At 34.2% G+C, this 21,696-nt stretch overlaps 3 protein-coding genes and 1 pseudogene across 38 annotated transcripts in view; 2 read left to right on the forward strand and 2 right to left on the reverse strand.

Moving 5' to 3' along the window:
* The window catches only part of LOC102613321 (receptor-like protein 15), a 74,911-nt gene extending 72,662 nt beyond the window's left edge, over window positions 1–2,249 (forward strand). For 17 of the 21 annotated variants that reach the window (XM_052442201.1, XM_052442191.1, XM_052442190.1 and 14 more), the window contains one exon: window positions 53–2,249. In XM_052442201.1, the coding sequence (XP_052298161.1) occupies window positions 53–2,217 (2,165 nt within the window). In that variant the 3' untranslated portion in view covers window positions 2,218–2,249. The remainder of the gene's footprint in view (window positions 1–52) is intronic. The other 4 variants (XM_052442207.1, XM_052442209.1, XM_052442206.1 and 1 more) reach the window with 2 other exon arrangements.
* Window positions 1–21,696, reverse strand: part of LOC107175196 (SH3 domain-containing protein 1-like) — a 76,440-nt gene that overhangs the window by 37,088 nt on the left and 17,656 nt on the right. The window lies entirely within an intron of this gene.
* Window positions 1–21,696, forward strand: part of LOC107174289 (uncharacterized) — a 34,763-nt gene that overhangs the window by 11,710 nt on the left and 1,357 nt on the right. For 2 of the 16 annotated variants that reach the window (XM_052442260.1, XM_052442259.1), the window contains exons 2-3: window positions 19,592–19,774; window positions 20,735–20,917. In XM_052442260.1, the coding sequence (XP_052298220.1) occupies window positions 19,682–19,774; window positions 20,735–20,917 (276 nt within the window). In that variant the 5' untranslated portion in view covers window positions 19,592–19,681. Of the gene's footprint in view, window positions 1–13,714; window positions 14,525–16,106; window positions 16,256–17,417; window positions 17,778–17,920; window positions 18,056–18,455; window positions 18,635–19,591; window positions 19,775–20,734; window positions 20,918–21,696 lie in introns of those variants that run through there. The other 14 variants (XM_052442255.1, XM_052442248.1, XM_052442249.1 and 11 more) reach the window with 14 other exon arrangements.
* Window positions 3,299–21,696, reverse strand: part of LOC127902615 (SH3 domain-containing protein 1-like) — a 36,905-nt pseudogene continuing 18,507 nt past the window's right edge.

Consider the following 21,696-nt stretch of genomic DNA (forward strand, 5'->3'; position numbering starts at 1 on the left):
CGCATTCATTAATTTTTATATTATATTAATTGATGAATTTAATAAATTCCAGGCCTCTGTTCGCCGGTGCATCTGCAAGAGTTATACATTGGTTCTAACGATTTAAGAGGTAGCTTGCCTTGGTGCATGACAAATTTGACATCCCTCCGAATATTAGATGTTTCTTCCAATCAACTTACTGGAAGCATCTCCTCGTCTCCCCTCATTCATTTGACATCCATTGAAAAGCTGTATCTTTCAAACAATCACTTCCAGATCCCAATTTCACTTGAACCACTTTTCAATCATTCAAGACTCAAGACTTTTTATGCTGACAACAACGAACTAAATGCAGAAATAACTCAGTCACATTCTTTGACCGCCCCAAACTTCCAATTATCACGTCTCTCATTGTCTTCCGGTTATGAAGATGGCGTCACATTCCCCAAATTCCTTTACCATCAACATGATCTGGAGACTGTTGAGCTCTCACATATAAAGATGAATGGAGAATTTCCAACTTGGTTGTTGGAAAACAACACAAAATTGAGACAACTTTCTCTCGTCAATGATTCTCTTGGAGGACCTTTCCGGTTGCCAATTCATTCACACAAGCGGTTAGGAATGTTGGATATATCCAACAACAACTTCCGAGGCCACATTCCAATAGAAATTGGAGATGTTTTACCAAGTCTATACCTTTTCAACAATTCCATGAATGCTTTAGACGGTAGCATTCCCTCTTCACTTGGTAATATGAAATTCCTCCAAATTCTGGACTTATCCAACAATCACTTGACTGGTGAAATCCCCGAGCACTTGGCCGTTGGTTGCGTCAACTTGCAGTCTCTTGCATTATCAAATAACAACCTACAAGGTCACATGTTCTCTAGAAATTTTAACTTGATAAACTTGAAATGGTTACAATTGGAGGGCAATCGCTTCATAGGTGAGATCCCACAAAGTTTGTCTAAATGCTCCTCACTAGAAGGATTGTATCTTAACAATAATAGTCTTTCGGGTAAGATTCCACGATGGTTGGGTAATCTCACATGGTTACAATATATTATAATGCCCAATAATCATCTTGAAGGCCCTATTCCAGTGGAGTTTTGTCAGCTTGATTTGCTTCAGATTTTGGACATTTCAGACAACAACATATCTGGAAGTTTACCATCTTGTTTCCATCCTCTCTCTATCAAACAAGTTCATCTTTCAAAAAATATGTTACATGGACAGCTAAAAAGAGGTACATTCTTTAATTGCTCTTCCCTTGTGATATTAGATCTTAGCTATAATCGCTTGAATGGCAGCATTCCGGATTGGGTTGATGGGCTTTCTCAGTTAAGCCACCTTATCTTAGGTCATAATAATCTTGAAGGTGAAGTGCTAGTTCAATTGTGCGAATTGAACCAACTACAATTGTTAGATCTTTCTAATAATAATCTTCACGGTCCTATTCCTCCTTGCTTTGATAACACCACACTTTATGAAAGTTACAGCAATAGTTCTAGTCTTGATGAGCAATTTGAAATATTTTTTTCCATCGAAAGCCCTCAAGGAAATGTAGAAAAGCAAATCCATGAAATTTTTGAGTTCACAACAAAGAACATTGTGTACATTTACCAAGGAAAAGTGCGTAGCCTCCTATCAGGACTTGATCTTTCTTGCAACAAGCTAATTGGTCCTATTCCTCCTCAAATTGGAAATTTGACAAGGATTCAAACATTGAATCTATCACACAACGACTTGATAGGATTGATCCCATCAACATTTTCAAACTTGAAGCATGTCGAAAGTTTGGATCTTTCCAACAACAAATTGAATGGGAAAATCCCTCATCAACTAGTGGAGTTAAAGACATTGGAGGTTTTCAGTGTGGCATACAATAACTTATCAGGCGAAATTCCAGAATGGACTGCACAATTTGCAACCTTCAATGAGAGTAGCTATGAGGGAAATACTTTTCTTTGTGGATTGCCATTGCCCATTTGCAGATCACCAGCAACTATGTCGGAGGCTTCAATTGGCAATGAACGAGATGATAATTTAATTGACATGGACAGTTTCTTTATCACATTTACAACATCGTACGTAATTGTGATATTTGCAATTGTTATTATTTTATATGTAAATTCTTATTGGCGACGTAGATGGTTTTACTTTGTTGAAATGTGGATAACTTCATCTTACTATTTTGTTGTAGACAATCTTATTCCAACAAGATTTTATCATTGAAATTAATTAGTAGTTTAATTACGATTCTTTAAGTACTAATCAAGTTTGTTTAGGAAATATTTTTTTATTAAAATTGTAGTAGTATTTAGCATTATATAGCTTCCAACTTCCAAGCACTTCACATTTGTCTCTACACTTAAAAAACTGAGTGATCATGTTTTGCAGATCTGGATTTGGAGCAGGATGGATCCAAACCCATATCTGTCCACCGTAACTTATAGCTTCCCTATACTGTGCAGCATACTTAAATAAGAGAACCATCTCCAATGTTAAAAGCATTCACTCTATAACATTCATTTAGAAACTATATTCAGAATAATTTTATAATTAAACACAAGAAATGAAACACACAGATACACTTGATCGCCTATTTTACTCTAAAAAAGAACGATTATTGTGCTATCATCATCTTCTTCACTAGCAACATTAACACCAAATCGATGGACCCATACATTTCATCAAGAAAGGTCTATATCCAATAAAGTTGAAGCCTAACAAAAAATTCAAGAAGATTCATGCCTCGCCACAACAAGGGGCACAACAACATCAAAGTAGAGATTAAGCAGTATTCTCAAAGCTAAAACTCTCAAATCCACCCACCAGAATTTCATATCTCCTCAACAATTTTAAGAACTAAAGATAATTAGGATTTAACATTAGTTTTTTATATATTAGTTTCATAATTTACAAATCAATGAAGATGAAGATTATGCTAATAAATTCAAATTATACCATACATTCTCTAGATGTTACCAAAAATTTCTAAGTCAATCCCACATATTTCATAATTTTAAGACTAGAAAATTTCACTAGTTAGAAGTTTCATTACCTTCAAGTGGAAGATGAAGAACATTATACAAGTGATTCAGATTATATCATACATACTCCAAATGCAACTAGAAATTAACAAGTTCATGCACACATATTTCATAATATTATGATTGAAAAGTTTCACAGAGAAATTCTAAATTCAATCTCTTGCATGAAGGCAATTTGATTGATTTGAGTTACTTTCTTATCAAGCTACTAATATAACATTCAAGTCAGGGAGAAAATAAATTAAAACTGGGAAGAAATAACAGTAAAAATTTGTTGCTCAACATGATGTGTATTTTTTTTCAAGGCAATTTGGAAACACAATTGTTACCACAGATATTCTTCTCAACTTGGAGATAAATACAAATATTAAAATGCATATGATCGCACATACTACTTCGAGTTTAGTAAGATTTCATTAAAAGAAGCAATCAAACCACTTATCAATTGTCGCAGTCGTTCTATAAACTAAAATAGCAATATAATACAAGAAAAAGAACATATAGATACTTGCAAGAGTTCATTAAGAAGTCACATCACATTCAGGTGAGGAGTTTGCTTCTGATATCTTGCTAGCTGGGGCTTTTTCTTGTCTTTCTACGTATGCCGAGGGAAACCAACCAGCTTGGCCCTTGCATTCACCTTCCGACCATCCAATAGGAGCCACCTTGAGAAGTTATAACTAAAATGGTGAATTAAACAAAAGTTGACCGTTCAAAGACCTAAGGGGAAAACTAATTCTTTTACGTAGGAGGAGTGAATTAGTTGTGATCACTGAAATAACAGCATAACTATGGAAGCATAACAAGATATAAATTCACACGTCTATAAGGGTAAACTGGGTGGTTGAGAACTGAGCTAGCAACCCTACTATATTCTGATTTGCACTTCAATGTAAAAGGGAATATATGGTAGGAAGAAAGAAAACCAACCATCATTTGTTAACTCATTGCTTTTCAATCAAAATTTTAAGAACAAAATGCCATGTGCTTTGAACATCAAATAAGTATAAGCATTAGTTCTAAATTCCACATATCATAAGTTATTAGAAGGATAAGTTAATAGCAGAGTAGAAAAATCTGTGTTGGTATTTAGAGGGGAAAGTACCTGGCGAACCACAACATAATCATCAATTGAAAGACTTAGCTCTCCATTTGCTTGAGCATCAAATGGATGTATAACCTGCAAGATAATGGGATAAATAGAACTTAAAAAAAGCATAACAAAAGCGGCAACAGTAGCAGCAACGTTCATTGTAACCACTATGATCATGGCCAACAAAGATATATTAGAAACAAAATTCCATTTTTACTACGACATTAATATGTACTATACGATATCATGACGATTGGGTTACTAAGAGCTATCAAAGTCTAATAAGTTCTGTATAACTTTATGTAGTTATTTAAATTATGGATCAGATTTTAAATTTGAAATTTTGACTGCTCTCCACAAAACATGGCCTATGCACAAGAAAGTCATAGATAATGAGGATTACAAGTGTCCGACATCTTTTGAGTGATGGATTTAACATGAGAGCTTATGGTCAGTCAATTTCCTCTGCCTAGCAATATAAGCTTTCTCGGCCAGATTTATCATCAAATACATAGATTGCCCCCAAGTCACATCCATATAAACATAGTTTTTCTAGGTAAACCAAGTAAGGAGTATCATAATTCAGACATAATCATAAAAAGGCCCATCTAACTTAAGAGAAAATCTCAAAAAGAGGGATGCTGAGCTATCAGTCTTGTATCTATAAGCAATATCAAGACTTTACGTCACCTGCTACATCGTGAGTGGCTACACAACTTTCAGTGGTTTGTCTTTCTTTGGCACGCCTAACTCAGCTTTGATGTTGCTGAGATATTGATAGTAGAGACACATGATACTTCTAGCTCATGCATTCTATCTAACTCATCCAACAACTATCTCTTTTTTAATTCATTAGTGTTTGCTAAACCTCATGCTTAAAAGTCCTGTTCTCCTAAACAAAGTTTCCTAAGAATGACTTCCTTAGCACCACAGTTGGACACTTTTAGAGCAATTTTATTTGGGGGAAAAGAATTTTCAAGGTGTTAACTAATAAATTTTAAAAAATAATTACAATTTGTCCTACGATCATATGACAATTTATCTGGGATGAAAGGATACAGATAGACATCTTCCACTTTCAAGACTAATCACTACTTCCGTAGATGTTGTGCAATAATACAAATACTTGACCAGATGGTAGAAAAAAATTTTATTGCTCCAAAATTAAAATAAGAATGCAATATGTTAAGCAAAAGGCTGTGCAACATCAAATTAATTGATAAGTTTGTAATTCAGTAAATTAACAACTTTCATGGTAAAATACAACAAATTTCTTTTGAAAAAAAATAAATAAATCTTAAAAGACAACATTCAATTTTGTGCACATCTTATTTCTTAAGATTTTTCAGGAGGAGGGCAATAGAGGGACTTTCACCTATGCAAGAGAGCAGAAGCCTTACTTTCCCTATAAAGTAGACGTCATTCTGATTAATATGCGTTTGCAAATCAGCTCCGTTTGAATCAGTATTCTGATAGACACACGAGGCATTTACTGTTGAGTGTTAGAAAATGCATATTTATAAAGGAGAAAACCGTCATTTTACATTTCAAGTCTTACTAACAACCCTTACTTTTATGTATTTAACATTCTTATGATTTAATTACGTGTGTTTTATTTTAATTAAGTAATTTATGTATTTTAGGGGCATTATAGTCATTTCACAATAAAGGAGAGATCAGACGGCAAAACGGACATCACTTTTGAACTCAGGACGGTCGAAAACCTTAGGAGGAGCATAAAAGGAAAAATGGCACTATTCACATGTACGGTACTATTCACGTGTACGATACTGTATACGTTACTGTTCACGACACTGTTCACATAGACGGATGATGACGTGGCATTGACCGATGATGTGGCATTGACTGATGAGGTGTCACGATCCATCATTTTCACATTTCTGCATGCATATTTTTCTTTCATGTTTAGAATAGGTTGGGGGGTAGAATGTTGTTAAAAAAAAAAAAATTGTGTTATTTGTTTTAACATTGGATGACATGATTAATTTCAAATTTTATTATTTGTATTATCTTTGGTCTTAAGTGATGTTACGCTATGTTTGCTACTTTACATGTTGATGTCGGAGACAAATATGAGTTGCTTGAAGGAATGAACATGTCATAATAAGTACCAAGTGAGTTTTTGAGCATATCATTTTTCTTGGAGAGTAACCCTTTTGTGCAGGTGCATTACATAATCCAAATGGCATTCTCCTATATGCAAATGTGCCAAAAGGGCAAGTGAAAGTAGTTTTCTCCTGATCTTTTGGTGCTATGGGAATCTGATTATATCCTGAGTAGCCATCAAGCCTGCTCTCAACTCATTTCGTAGTCCATCAATGGTGCGATTCTGTTGCTCAATCGTGGAGTGAGTAACATAACTTGTCTACCTGGATAAGCACGTCCTCCATTCCAACCACCCATTTACAAAATTAATTCTACATATAATTAAAATCCACCTCCTCGTGGGATCGACACTCGTCACCATTGATCTACACTACAATAGATTCGTGCGCTTGCGAGTACATTAAAATTTGCACAACATTTACATCCATTTCCAAAGTCACATGTTGCGAGGAGGACTCATTTGATTGCTCCTATACGATCATCTAATTCAAGTAGCAAGGGTTGGAAGAGAATAAAAAGTCACAATTATTCTTTTGCATAAGTGAGACGAAAATGATAAATGCAATATTATCAGCAGTAAACAAGAAGAGAACGCTCCAAGGAATAGATAGATGCGGACAAGCAAGTTAAAATGCATAGTCCCAAACCTCCGCATACAACTTCTCTAAAATAGCAATAACGTGTTGATGCTATGTTTTCTCAGCATCTACCTGCAAAGGCCCGAGACCAGGAAAACAACAATAGAGGAGAAAGTAAAGAAAGAAATACACTTGACATAAATCTTGAAAAGAAGCACAATTTAAGACATAACAAACCCCAATCATATTGTTTAGAACTACCATTCGTTATTTCGTTATTGTAGCATTTCGAACAAGCGTTGACTTAATTCAACATTATTGGAAAGATAGGCTTTTAGAAGCGGAAGAAAGCCACTCAAACCAAAGTGATTGTCCTTGTATTGATCAAGGGATGTAAACATATTACATTTGCAGGATGAGTTTTAATCACTCCCCTGATTTATTTGGGATGCAGTAAAACTAAGCGAGCAACTGTTTGACTTTCAAGCAACATCTAAATCAGCTATTAAAATTCAAATAAAATTATAATAGAATAATAACAGGCCATCTTGCATCAAAAATTAAGTTTAATTTGTGAATTTTTTTCTATAGACATGTTAGTTCCTGCTATTGAAATGTTAAAAGCATTGAAAAATTATTCAATAAATTATGCAAACATTAAAATAGAGGACATATTAAAAAGTTTCTAATTACAATGTTAAGATTTCCTATATTTTAGCATTTGCATATTTTAATTTATTTAAACGCTACGTTGATCAACTTTGGGCATGAAGATTTTAGCTTCTACGAGACTTGATTGGAATATGTATAAGGAAGTGTGTTAAAATATGATGCATCCAACGAAAGACAAACCACGTGTAGTCTTTTAATTAAGCCAAAGTAGCAGCTCAAACAAATGACACTTGGACCAACATGCAATCATGAAGTGGCCGGAAAAAGGACAAATGCAACTTTGGCTTAAATAAAAAATAACATGTGACTCGACTTTTGCTGGACATGCATCATGTTATTACAAGACAACAAAAATCAGTATGATAGTACTAAAAGTTGACAATAACATGAAGATAAGAGGCAGAATGTCAACACATGCATAGGCACACACAAGAAAGTATTAACGTATATACCATAGCAAAAAGTATTTGATATGTCATCTGTTGCTGCTGTGATTCAACTGACAGCATGGCAGCTGTTGCTTCTCTACCAAGAGCCATTATTGTAGATTTAAGCTCGGTCAATCTTGCTTCTGCATTTCGAAGCTTCACAGCACTCTCTGCTGATATATCAGATTCCCTAATCTTTGATCGGTGCCTAAATACTTCAGCTGCCTGGTGAAAATATTCAATATAAATCTAATATAATTCTCATCTTGCCTTATGCATGCATATGTTACCTCAAAGCTTACCTGGGCTTCAACTTCATGTCGAAGTTTGTCATAACGATGAGTCAGGTGTCGAGCATCTTCCAAAGGTGCTCCGTTGACTAACGCCCGTAGTGGCTCAGATACCTACATGTCCAAAAACCTGTAACATAGTTAGAAAAATGAAAAGAAAGAGCGAAACCTCAATTAAAAAGTTCCTCCAACATAATCATGGAATTTGGGCCTACTTTAAGAATATATATAAGGATAATTTATGCAATTTTGGGTCTTAGGATGATTGGTATTAGGTTAGTGTTCTTCTCTTCTGTATTTAAGGTTAAAATAGAAATAAACCTATGCAAGTATCTAAATTAGGCCTGTAAGACATCCACATGCATCCTTCAGTCTCATGGATTTGATTTTACTATAGATGCAAGTGTCTTTATCGAAAATGCTTGGAGTCAATTGAGAGAACTCACGGCCAATAACTTGTCAGACGCTAGTCTTTGCTAGTGATGTAAGAAGTCACAAGGTCTCTTCAGCATTTGAACCAATAAAATTATTAAGTCATGGATGTCACTAGCAATGATTTTAATATAAAACATTAAATATTTCAGAGTTGTAACTTTAAAATGGATTCTTTTATTCAATATCTTAGAACTAAGTTTCCGTATGAGAAGATAATAGTTTCAGTAGTAATTTACATATAATTTTCTATATTTGAATTATTTTCTAGTTAGGGATGAACTAACCTGATCACGAAGAATCCCAAGCAAAGTTTCCCTCTCATTTTCCATCAAATCATGTGAAGTGCCAAATTGAAGAGCAGCTCTTGCAACGCAAGAATTGTCACTTTGATTCTCCACTCCATACTTGCAACAATCTTCGGCCAACTTTCTCGCTACAACATTTGAATGCAAAAATATTGTACACAAGAACTAGTCAAGAAAATTAAAAAAAAAATCAAATATTATAACGAGAGCAAGAGCAAACGAACAACCTATTTCCATTTGTTTCAAGCTTACTGCAACAAACACTTCAACGCCACGGACAACATTCCTCTGACAATATTCCAAATTATTGTTCAGATAAAACCATAGAAACCATCATAATTGTTCAACATACATTAAGCTAAAGGAGGATGGTGCCTTAGCTGCCCTGGTGGAATTGTATAGATTTTGAAGTTGTTGGTGACACTCAATTTCAGATTCATCAACCGCAACATTTTCAATACCAAGATGGAGCAGATGCTTCAATACTGCCTGTACAAATCATAAAAAACTAATGAAAAATAAATAAAATCGAGAAATTTCACTAACTAAAAGTCTAAATATAATTTTTTAAAAAAGAAAAGAAACGGACTTGCTGCTGCTTGGCGACTTGTTCTCGGAGCTTGATTGCCTGTTTCTTGATAGCTTCCATACTGTTTCTTTCAAAAAGCGACGACGGCTCAGCTCATGGAGGTGGAAAAAAAAAGTGTGATCGGGAAAAATAAAAAGGCATGAATAATTTTTGAAAAAAAGCGAAAATCAAGGAAAGCCAGCTCTTTCCAGAAAATAAAAAAAGAAAAAAGAAAAAAGAAAATTATAAGTTTGAAACGAGAAGATGATTGTGGAAGTGTGCGGTGTGGCTGACAGCTACTTGGATTGTATTGTCGGGTAAGGTAATAGTAGAGAATTTTTTTTTTTTAAGAAAAATAGTAGAGAATTTTTTAAGAAGCTAGAACAGAGCATGACATTAGACTTTTGTTGACCAAAGGATGTTGTTTTATTCTTCTTATACTTTACGTTTGGTTTGGTTTTTCAAACTAAATAATCAAGTAGCAAAAATACAAATTTAGAGATTAGGGGGTGAACTAGCTAGGTGGTTTACAAATATTCCTATTTGTAAGGTGAATTAATTGAATCATAGAAAACAATGTGACCATAGCTCAATATGAGATGATTTCGGAGAGGCATATTGTTTTCAAGTGAATTTGATCCATTAAGAGATGAAGTGGATTGAAGTGGAAAGTTTAAATAACAAATCCTTGTTCTTGAGTTTTACGACGTTGTTACTCCTTCAGGTGGCAGATTATGCAAGTGAATTCAAAAACACAATGCATCAATCACGGGGATGCTACATCAAAAGACGGGATCATAGTCTATGCATTGAACAGTTACAGTTGCTGCTACCAATTGCCTCGGCAAAGATCAAGAAGACTGAACGGGAAGTTAATGCCATCAAGGAGTTGTCTAGTGTTCTTTTCCTTATGCTATGATCGGTGCTCTTGAGGCTGCCCTGAAACACAGGAAAATACTTCGATATCCTCCATTCGATGATGCAAAGAACCGGTTAATGTATGATTACCTAATTGACTCAGGATCAGGTAACAACAACAACAATTTATTAATAGTAATATCACAAACGAAGAAGATTTCGGAGAGGGAGATGTAAGCGTATACTGTTTACAGGTTTGATCCACTGGGGATGAAGTGGTCTCAAGTGGAAAGTGATTTATTAAACAACAAATCATTGTTCTTGGGTTATACCTCATGATGTCGTCAAGTGGAAGATGAAGATCGTTTGATATTGAAGAATTTGAACAGAAAGCCCATAGAAAGTACTTAAATAAGCATATTCTTGTTGGGGTAGAATATTAAGAAAGGAGTTGTCTACTGTGTGTTGCGTAATTATGCTATGATCGGTGCTTTCAACATTGCCCTGAAAACAGTGGGAAATACTTCATACCCTCGACATGATGATGAAAAATTGGTTACCGATTACCTAATTGACTCAGGTGACAACAATCCATTAATAGCACAATTTGACGTGATGCCGTTTAGGTATATGGTTTTCAAGTTTGATTCATCAGTGATGAAGCGGACTAAAATTAAAAGTTTAAATGATAAGTCATTGTTCTTGGGCATATCGTCATTACTACTTCCAGTGATCAAAGATGAAGATGAAGATGAAAATTGTGCGAGTTCAAGATTACCATCAACTCAATTTTATGATTGGAGTGTCTCACCGTGACTCAGACAAATTCTGATTCAACCTCCTTCACCAATGGATTTTGATTAGTTATTTTGTGATCAAGCAACTTAATTAAACTCACAGTTTGTTAGTCTAATTTTAGTTTTACTGTGACCACTATTCAAGGTAAGCGAAAGTTACAGATGTGGCAAAATCAATAATTAAATTCATAAAATGTTAAAAAATAAAACTTATAAATGTTGCATGACTACTTACTAATAAATAAATAAGTTAGAATGTAGTTAGTTAATTTTACACCATATTATATATTATTCGATAATAATATAAAATAAAAATAATTAAAAAATAAATAATTGAATAAATAAATATGGCTTTCTAAACAGTAAAAATTCTAGAGTTAAAATTTATATTATTATTTTATTTTTTAAAATTGACATTTTTCTATTGTCTTACATGTACAAAGATTTTGAGAGTTGAGAAGAATATATTTAATGAAGCTTGATAACATTTGATGGGATAGCAAGTAAGGGTAAATAAGATATTTTTATTTGTTATTTATTTGAATTATATCTATTTGTTCAAGTTAAAATACTAAATATAAATTGGAGGTAGACATTTTAACAGATCATCTAAGCTCTCAAATCTGAAATTTTGTGTAGATTTAAATTCATAATCCCCAATTATTTGATCAGCAACTATCAAGAACTAACCAAATTTATTTCTTCATGACTTCCAAACACTAGAAAATTTTGTTATTTGATAATAATATCATTAATTAGAGTTTATCAAACCGCATTATTTTCTTTCATAAAATTGATGCCTATTAGTGTCACACTTTATTTGTATTACCTAGCGGACATCAACTTTTTTTTTAATTTTTTAAATTAAAAAGACCATTTGATTTTAACCCATGTTCTTGGCCTTAGGGAAGCTGACTTTTTTTATAGTCGATATGTGCTTGAACTTTGTTGTGTTAATTATTTCAATCCCCGATTATGCAATTTTTAAATTATAGCCTAACGGCGGTCTCATCACCATGTGTGTGATTTTCTTTTGCCAATAGGATCTGCAGAGAGCTTGATCTCATCCAATAGCAAAATAAACTTCCTAATAAGTGAAGGTATAGTATAAATATTTCACCCCCATATTATTTATTAGCAGCTTGATTATTTTATATGCATCTTTGATTTTAATTTTTTTTTCCCATAATTGCTACTATGTACGAACTGGTCATGAATTATCTATAAGATTTTTCATGTTGCTTTTAGGTGCATTGGATTTTTTGAGTTTAGTGCAAGAGTAGAGGAAGGCAAATTAAGAAAAAGGATAAACATCTACGATTAGCTATTTTGGGATGTCTCATAACATATTGATGCTAACATTATACATATGTATATCTAAATAATGGGGTTGGATCAAGAGCCCATTAATAATCATAGATTAGCTTATATAGTTCAAAAAATGTACCATAAAGCAATTTTACAAGCACTTGTTAGCCTATGTTGAGCTTTATTATCAATAATTCATAGTTCATCAGTGCACTGCAAGTTTACTATTTGAAGTAAATGTTGTGGTGCGTGCATTCTTCATAAGGCCAACTATTGAATTTAGCATTGAAACTTACAAAATGTAATAGAAAGAGGTAGATAACAGCCATAAAACACTAAGATTGGAATTCAGGGCAACTAAATACTATTACAAGCCCTTAGAAAAGACAGCGATCATCCTGAAATATATATACTGAAAGTAAGAAATATTAATCGCAAAGTTATGTGTCAACAAAACTATTGACTACTTGTCGCTAGTAGAAAGTAAATATTTTTAACTTCAACTCTCTACTTTGTTTTAAGAACTAGGTAAAAGAAGGAAATTTCGATGTCTAAAGTTTGCCACTTGGAATATTTCATTATCTAAACATTCACTCACCACTTATTTCATCAACGAATTTTGTCTAATTATATGTTGATAAAGATATTAGAGTAATATAATGCGTTTAAGGCTTAACTAATATTTTTTATTAGTAGAGTGTAGAACTTTTAAGAAATAAATTATTAAATTACTATAACTAACATATTATTTTAAAGTTATGTTAAGGAAAAGAATGAAATAAAAATAAATAAATAAGGGTATTCTAAAACTTTGATCTTTTTAAAAGTAGATTTTGACATAGATAAAATAATTTTTATATTTTTTAAATCACATACTCTAGTTAAAATCAAATTTGTATTTATAAAGTTTGTAATTTTTTTTTTTTTTTTAGCACTGATATTTGAACACTATCAAGATAAGAAATAGGGCACTGGTCATGCTACAACATTATTATAGCACATAAAAAGACAATACCATTTATTTTATTGTACTATCATTGTTGTTATAATAGTATTTTGTTAGTGGTCAAATATTATTTTTTTAAGTAAAAAAAGTGAACAATGTAAATTAACTTTTAATCTCTCCTAAAATTCTAATTCCTAGTTACGAAACAAAATTGTTTAAAACCATAGGTGATAGGTGATAGAAGTTACTAACACAAGCAAATTTGACGGTCCATTTTATAAAATTTGTTATTTACCATTTTACCATCTATATAAGGAGTGCCGCATCGACATATCAACTCATTTGCAGATTATTTTAATTTTGTAAAATTCATTTAACCTGCACTTGGTCGCCCCTATTCTCTGAATGGTTATGGCGATATCATCATTATCGTTACTTGTACCAACGCTAAACCCTTCTTATTCCCTTTCTCGCCTGTCATACCCTAACATTATATCCCGTGTCCACACTAAAGACAAGTAGTCAATTCAAGCCATCAGATTATAGTGGACCCACATCAATCCAACTACTTACAATGACCGACAGCCTCTCCATCTCCATTTCAGGTTTCCTCTTCAACTGGCTTCTGCTTCCGCTGTATTTGCTCCATTTCTTGGATTCGGAGTCCGTATTTGGTCGGTCGGTCCCGCACAGCTCCCTCTCACTCCAATTGTCACCCAACAAGACCAATTGCTTAATCAAGGCACAGAACAAGAAGAGGATGAGAAATTGAAACAAGAATTTGAGAATTGGAAATCGAAAACGTACGCATTGACCGTGCCTTTGAGGGCAATTACTTTTCTTGAGAATTGAAGTTTGGTAATGTAATTTGTTCTCCATCTGTGTTCCCTTTGTAGTCATTTCAATTATTTGTTTGTTTGCTTTTATTTGCACTTACGAAGTCTCAGGTATATCTAAGCATGAATGATGCAGGGGAAATTGATCCCCGAGATAAAATATGGGCGGCATCACATCGGTGGGGCACAGTGGTGATAGCTTACAAGAAAAGTAAGTTTCGAAAGCATAATTTGGCTCCGATTTTGAGGTAATAATTGTCTTTAAGCTCATTTAGTTTTATATGAAACAAAATCAAGACTGCCTTTCTCTTCAATATTTTTGATGATAATATCTTTAGAAGCATCTCATTGACGGGTAATCGTGCTATACCTTAAAGAGTCTATAAACTCAATGATATTATCTTCTGCAAATGGTTCATTAAACTTCTTAGATGTAGTTCAATGTACAGTAAGGACAACAAGAAGCTATGCCACTGTAGCATGTAGTGATGGCACTTAATGAGTGAGTTGCTAGGATGTGAACTAGAAAAATTAAATATTGTCTCCCTCTCCCTGGGTATGCTAGCTCATAAGTCAGGGTTAATATTAGAGCTTGAGATACTATAACCATGAGAAGCTATTGACCACCAGTTAAAATATCCATTAAAATGTCTAGGGAGTTATGAAGGTGGAGGTATCTCCCAATTTCTAAGGCCATATAATAGACATCATCCAGGATCCTATAGAGTGCAGTTAGCCTACTGCTTGATGCTAATGTCAAACAATTAATAAATTTGGTCAATGTAACTGAAACTTGCTAATTGACGTCAGATTGCGACTTGAGCACCTTAAAATGGGATAGACGATTAGTGGCACTGAATTCTTCTTGCCTAAGATTGAGCAATTGTTTTAACTACTATCTCCTATTGTAGGTTGATTATTATGTTTTAATTATGTCCATTTTGACCCAAAAAATTACACAATCTTGATCTGCATTTTGTCACTGAGCAGTGTCAATATCGTCTAACAACTAACTTGATTTTGATATGACAAACACATGGTGTGTCTCTCATGTCTCACCCATGTCTCACCATGATGGAGAATTTTTCTAATGCATGAAGTAAGCTTTGATATGTGGGTTAGCTTGGAGAACATATCTCAAAATGAAGAAGATGGGGAGTTAATGGGAAGAAACAGTCCAGTAGTTTATAATTCTGTCGACGAGCTGTATCTCTAACATGGTCAAAATTTATGTGAATAAGGACAGGGAATCGTCATTCCTCTTTTCCTTTTTATACCGGGATATCTCTCAACCTTTATATGTTGCCCGCTGGAGATCTCCTTCTAATAACTAAAATAAAAATTTCATCCACTCAAATAAATGTTGACCAAGCTTTCACAAGAAAAAGTAACGTCTTTAGTGAAGTAATTTACAGTTCCTTATCATCTTCGTGTGAGTCTATCAGTATGATCCAAAAACATAATAAATCTTGTTAGATCCTGTTTATTGATGTTTAAATGTTGTTCATTGTGCAATGTAGAAATGATGACGTGAAGTTTCTTTGGTCATCAATTAGTGAGATCTTGTTTGAAGTTGTTTTCTGAAATGAACTGCAAAATGGTAGTTTTTTTTTTTTTCTTGGGTGCATTTGATGGCTCTTTTCTCCTCATTTTAAGCATGTGTCTGCTTGAAATGGGAAGGAATAGGCTTCAGAGTTGTTATATATGTTGATATGCTCTGGTCATTACACAATATGTTCAAATTGGAAATTAGAATGAGATATTTGTTGATGCTTTTTGAGAGATCTGCATTCTATGCACCATAACATGATTAATGAAAACGGGTTTAAGGACTGGAAAGATCTGTGGCAGCCCAAGCTTGCAGGAAGGATTTCAATGGTTAATTCTCCTAGAGAGGTTATTGGTACAGTTTTGAAGTATATGGGAGTATCATACAATTCAAACGACATTGGGAGGATTGCTGTTCAGCAGAATCTGGCATTACTGGGAAACCAGGTACTCTTAAAGAAACGATATCTGGTCAATGCATATTATTGGGTGACGGCTGATTTTGTTTGTAAAGTGTGCCTTTTCATACCTATGAATGCATATGTTAGTGTTGTGTTCTCCTTTCCATAAATATGAATGCATATGTTGGTGTTCTTTTCTGAGATGGATGCAATAAAGGCTTTTTCTTCTAAATTTAGTTGAAGAAATGGCAAGGAATGTGAGATTCTATCTCATTAAATTAACAAAAACCCAAAACAGTGAAAACCCATATTATGTGGATGAATTGGCGACATTTGGCTTGTTTCCTGAACGTGAATTAGCAAGCAATAGAGACTAAAAAAATGGAGTGATAATAACAAGTCATTGTCATTTGATGAATGCATTTTTAAGCAAAAATAGGTTTGTAACTGAATAAATTTGTCTGGCATGCCAATATCAAAAAATTAAATTATGTGGTTATGAGCTGTAATGAAGGGGGATTGTAGGTGCAATCAGATCGATCCAAGAAAGTTCAACAAAGTTCTGGTTTGGTGTAGTGAAATTGGTTTGTGCAACTTGAGTCTTTCAGATGAACAATGACGAGTTTTCATTTAAAAATGTTATAAATCTGCCATGCATAGTATTCTAGTAGAATCATCTATAAATTCAAGTTATTGAAATTGTCTATTTGTCCAGTTTGAGTTAAGGACGCATGTAATATGAAAAATTGTTGTCGAATATTGTAGGTTAGCTAATATTTGATCAATCCTATAGGGAGGGCTTTAAGATGTCTAACAACATGTAGAATGCCCCTGCTTCCCCCACAATTTTTATCTTATACAATTTTTATCTATAAACAGTATTTGCCAGACCTTAACCGTTCAGATTCCCCTTCTCGACTATCATACCCTACGCCCCATCTCCGTGTCTCCGATAAACAGTGCTCAATTAAGGCCATCAGATTATCCCGGTCCCGCATTGATCAACGGCTCACAATGACCGACAACCTCTCTGTCTCCATTACAAGCTCCCTCTTCAACTCGCTTCTGCTTCCACCTACTCTTTCTCGGATTCGGAGCCCGTATATGCTCAGCTGGTCCCACAAAGCTCCCTCTCACTCCAGCTGTCAACCGACAAGACCAATTGCCTTATCAAGACACAGAACAAAAAGAGGATGAGAAATTGAAACAAGAATTTGAGAATTGGAAATCGAAAACGTACGCATTGACTGTACCTTTGAGAGTTGTTTCTCTTCAGAATTCAGTGCCTCAATCTTGGGTTAAGGATTTTATGCGAAGTCAAGGAAAGTGATTGAAGTTTCAGATGAATTTGTGTGCTAGCATTGGTGGGATCTTTAACAATTTATCTCTGCCCTTTAACAAAGTCAAGGCTAATTCAGCTACTTATATGGCTGCTGATTTGGTTAGTGTTGGTGATTCATGGCTTAGTTTTGCCATTAAAGAGAGATTGATTGAGCCAACGGCTGGAGCTGAAGACCAAGATTGGTTCAAATGCTTAAGTCACAAATGGAAGGTAACATCTTTATCTTTGACCCGATAATTTTTATTGTCTTACATTGAAATTTGGTAATGTAATTTGTTCTCTATCTGTATTACCCTTTTTAGTCGTTTTATTTATTTGTTTATTTGCTTTTATTTGCACTAACGAAGTCTCAGGTATATCTACGCAGGAATGATGCAGGAGAAATTGATCCTCGATGTGAAATATGGGCGGCACCATACAGGTGGGGCACAATGGTGATAGCCTACCAGAAAAGTAAATTTCGAAAGCATAATTTGGCTCTGATTGAGGTAATAATTGTCTTTAAAATCATTTAGTTTTAGATCAAACAAAATCAAGACTGCCTTTCTCTTCAATATTTTTATGATAATATCTTTAGAAGCATCTTATTGATGGGTAATAATTGTATCCCTGAGACAGTCTATAAACTCAATGATATTATCTTCTACAAATGGCTCATTAAACTTTGTCGTTGTAGTCAAATGTACACTCAGAGCAATGACAAGCTATGCCACTGTAGCATGTAGTGATGGCACTTAATAAGTGAGTTGCTAGGATGTGAACTAGAAAAATTAAATATTGTCTCCCTGGGTATGCTAGCTCATAAGTCAGGGTTAATATTAGAACTCAAGATACTATAACCATGAGAAGCTACTGACTGCCAATTAAAATATTCTTTAAAATGTCTAGGAAGTTATGAAGGTGGAAGTATCTTCCGATTTCTAAGGCCACATGGTAGATATCATCCAGGATCCTAGTACAGTGCAGTTAACCTCCTGCTTGATGCAATTAATAAGTTTGGTCAATGCCACTGAAACATGCTAACTGACGTCACAATGCGACATGAGCACTTCAAAATGGGACAGACGGTCGGTAGCACTAAATTTTTCTTGCCTAAGATTGAGCAATTGGTCTAACTACTAACCCCTTTTGTAGGTTGATCATTATTTTTTCATATTTTCAGTTTGACGGAAAACGTTACAGAATCTTGATCTGAATATTGTCACTGAACATTGTCAATGTCGTTTAGCGTAGCCAATTAACTTGAGTTTGGTAAAACAAATACACAGTGTGTCTCATGTCTCACAATTCAAATTATCATTTGTAATGATGGAGAATTTTTCCAATGTATGAAGTATGCTTTGATACGTGGGTTACCTTGGAGAAGGTATCTCAAAATAAAGAATATGGGGAGAAAACAGTTCAGTAGTTTATTATTATGTAGTCAAGTTTTGTCTCAAAAATGGTCCAAATTTAAATGAATAAGGACAGGGGATCTTCATTCTTTTTTCCCTTTTTTATACCGAGATATCTCTCAACCTTTATTTAATCCCCACTGGATATCTGCTTCTAATAATTAAAATAAAAATTTCACCCACACAAATAAATACTGACCAAGCTCTAACAATAAAAAGTAACATCTTTAGTCAAGTGATTTACAGTTCCTCATCATCTTAGTGAGACTATCAGTATGTTCCAAAAACATAATAAAACTGGTTTGTTCCTGTTTATTGATGTTTAAATGTTGTTCATTGTGACATGTAGAAATGATGAGGCGAAGTTTATTTGGTCATCAATTTGTAAGATCTTGTTTGAAGTTGTTTTCTGAAATGAACTGCCAAATGGTGGTTTTTTTGGGGCATTTGATGGCTCTTTTTTCCTCATTTTAAACACGTGCCTGCTTGGAACAGGAAGGATTAGGCTGCAGAGTTGTTATATATTTTGACATGCTCTGGTCATTGCACAATTTGTTCACACTGGAAAATATAATGAGAAATTTGTTGCATTCTATGCACAATAACATGATTAATGAAAATGGATTGTAGGACTGGAAAGATCTGTGGCAGCCTGAGCTCGCAGGACGAATTTCAATGGTTAATTCTCCCTGAGAGGTTATTGGTTTAGTTTTGAAGTATATGGGAGCATCATTCAATTCAAACGATATTGATTCGCAAGTTGCTGGTGGGAAGATAGCTGTTCAGCAGAATCTGGCATTACTGGCAAACCAGGTACTCTCAAAGAAATGATATCTGGTCATCGCATGTTATTGCCTGACAACTGATTTTGTTTGTAAAAGTCTGCTACTTCATACATATGAATGCATATGTTATTGTTTTCTTCTCCTTTTCATACATATGAATGCATATGTTGCTTCTTTTCCTTTCCATACATATTAATACATATGTTGGTGTTCTCTCCTGAGATGGATGCAATAAAGGCTTTTCTGAAGAAATGGCAAGGGATGTGAGATTCTGTCTCATAAAATTAACAAAAACCCAAAAACAATGAAAACCCATAATAATGTGGTGTGGGTAAATTGACGCCATTTGGTTCGTTTCCTTGATGTGAATACGCGGGCAATAGAGACTAACAAAATGAAGTGACAACAAGAAGTCAGTGTCCTTTGATGGATGCATTTTTAGGCAGAAATAGGTTTGTAATTGACCAAATTTGTCTAGCATGCCAATTTCAAAAAAATTAAATTATGTGGTTATTAGCTGTAATGAAGGGGGATAGTAGGTCCAATCAGGTGGATCCAGGAAAGTTCAACAAAGTTCTGGTATGGCGTAGAAATTGGTTTGTGCAACTCAAGAGTCTTTCTGGTGAACGATGATGGGTTTTGATTTATAAATGTTATAAATCTACTGTGCATAGTATTCTAGTAGAATCATCTATAAGTTCTAGTTATTGAAATTGTCTACCTTGTTCAGTTTGAGTTAAGGGCACATGTAATATGAAAAATAGTTGTTGCATCTTTTAGGTTTACCTAACATTTGATCAATCCTATTATGCAACATGCGCCTGCTTGGAACAGGAAGAATTAGGCTGCAGAGTTGTTATATATTTGAGATGCTCTGGTCATTGCACAATTTGTTCACACTGGAAATTAGAATGAGAAATTTGTTGATGCTGTTTTGAGAGATCTGCATTCTATGCACAATAACATGATTAATGAAAATGCATTGTAGGACTGGAAAGATCTGTGGCAGCCTGAGCTCGTAGGAAGAATTTCAATGGTTAATTCTCCCCGAGAGGTTATTGGTTCAGTTTTGAAGTATAGGGGAGCATCATACAATTCAAATGATATTGATTCGCAAGTTGCTGGTGGGAAGATTGCTGTTCAGCAGAATCTGGCATTACTGGCAAACCATGTACTCTTACAGAAATGATATCTGGTCATTGCATGTTATTGCCTGACAACTGATTTTGTTTGTAAAAGTCTGCTTCTTCATACATATGAATGCATATGTTAGTGTTTTCTTCTCCTTTTCATACATATAAATGCATATGTTAGTGTTGTCTTTTCCTTTTCATACATATTAATACATATGTTGGTGTTCTCTCCTGAGATGGATGCAATAAAGGCTTTTGCTCCTAAATTTAGCTGAAGAAATGGCAAGGGATGTGAGATTCTGTCTCATTAAATTAACAAAAACCCAAAACAATGAAAATCCATAATAATGTGGTGTGGGTAAATTGGCTCCATTTGGTTCGTTTCCTTAATGTGAATGCGCGAGCAATAGAGACTAGCAAAATGAAGTGACAACAAGAAGTCAGTGTCCTTTGATGGATGCATTTTTAGGCAGAAATATGTTTGTAATTGACCAAATTTGTCTGGCATGCCAATTTCAAAAAAATTAAATTATGTGGTTATTAGCTGTAATGAAGGGGGATGGTAGGTGCAATCAGGTGGATCCAGGAAAGTTCAACAAAGTTTTGGTATGGCGTAGTGAAATTGGTTTGTGCATCTCAGGAGTCTTTCAGGTGAACGATGATAGGTTTTGATTTATGAATATTATAAATATACTGTGCATAGTATTCTAGTAGAATCATCTATAAGTTCTAGTTATTGAAATTGTATACTTTGCCCGGTTTGAGTTAAGGGCACATGTAATATGAAAGATAGTTGTCACATCTTTTAGGTTACCTA

The sequence above is a fragment of the Citrus sinensis genome, chromosome 5 (genome assembly GCF_022201045.2).
Source record: "Citrus sinensis cultivar Valencia sweet orange chromosome 5, DVS_A1.0, whole genome shotgun sequence".
NCBI classification, from domain to species: Eukaryota; Viridiplantae; Streptophyta; class Magnoliopsida; order Sapindales; family Rutaceae; genus Citrus; species Citrus sinensis.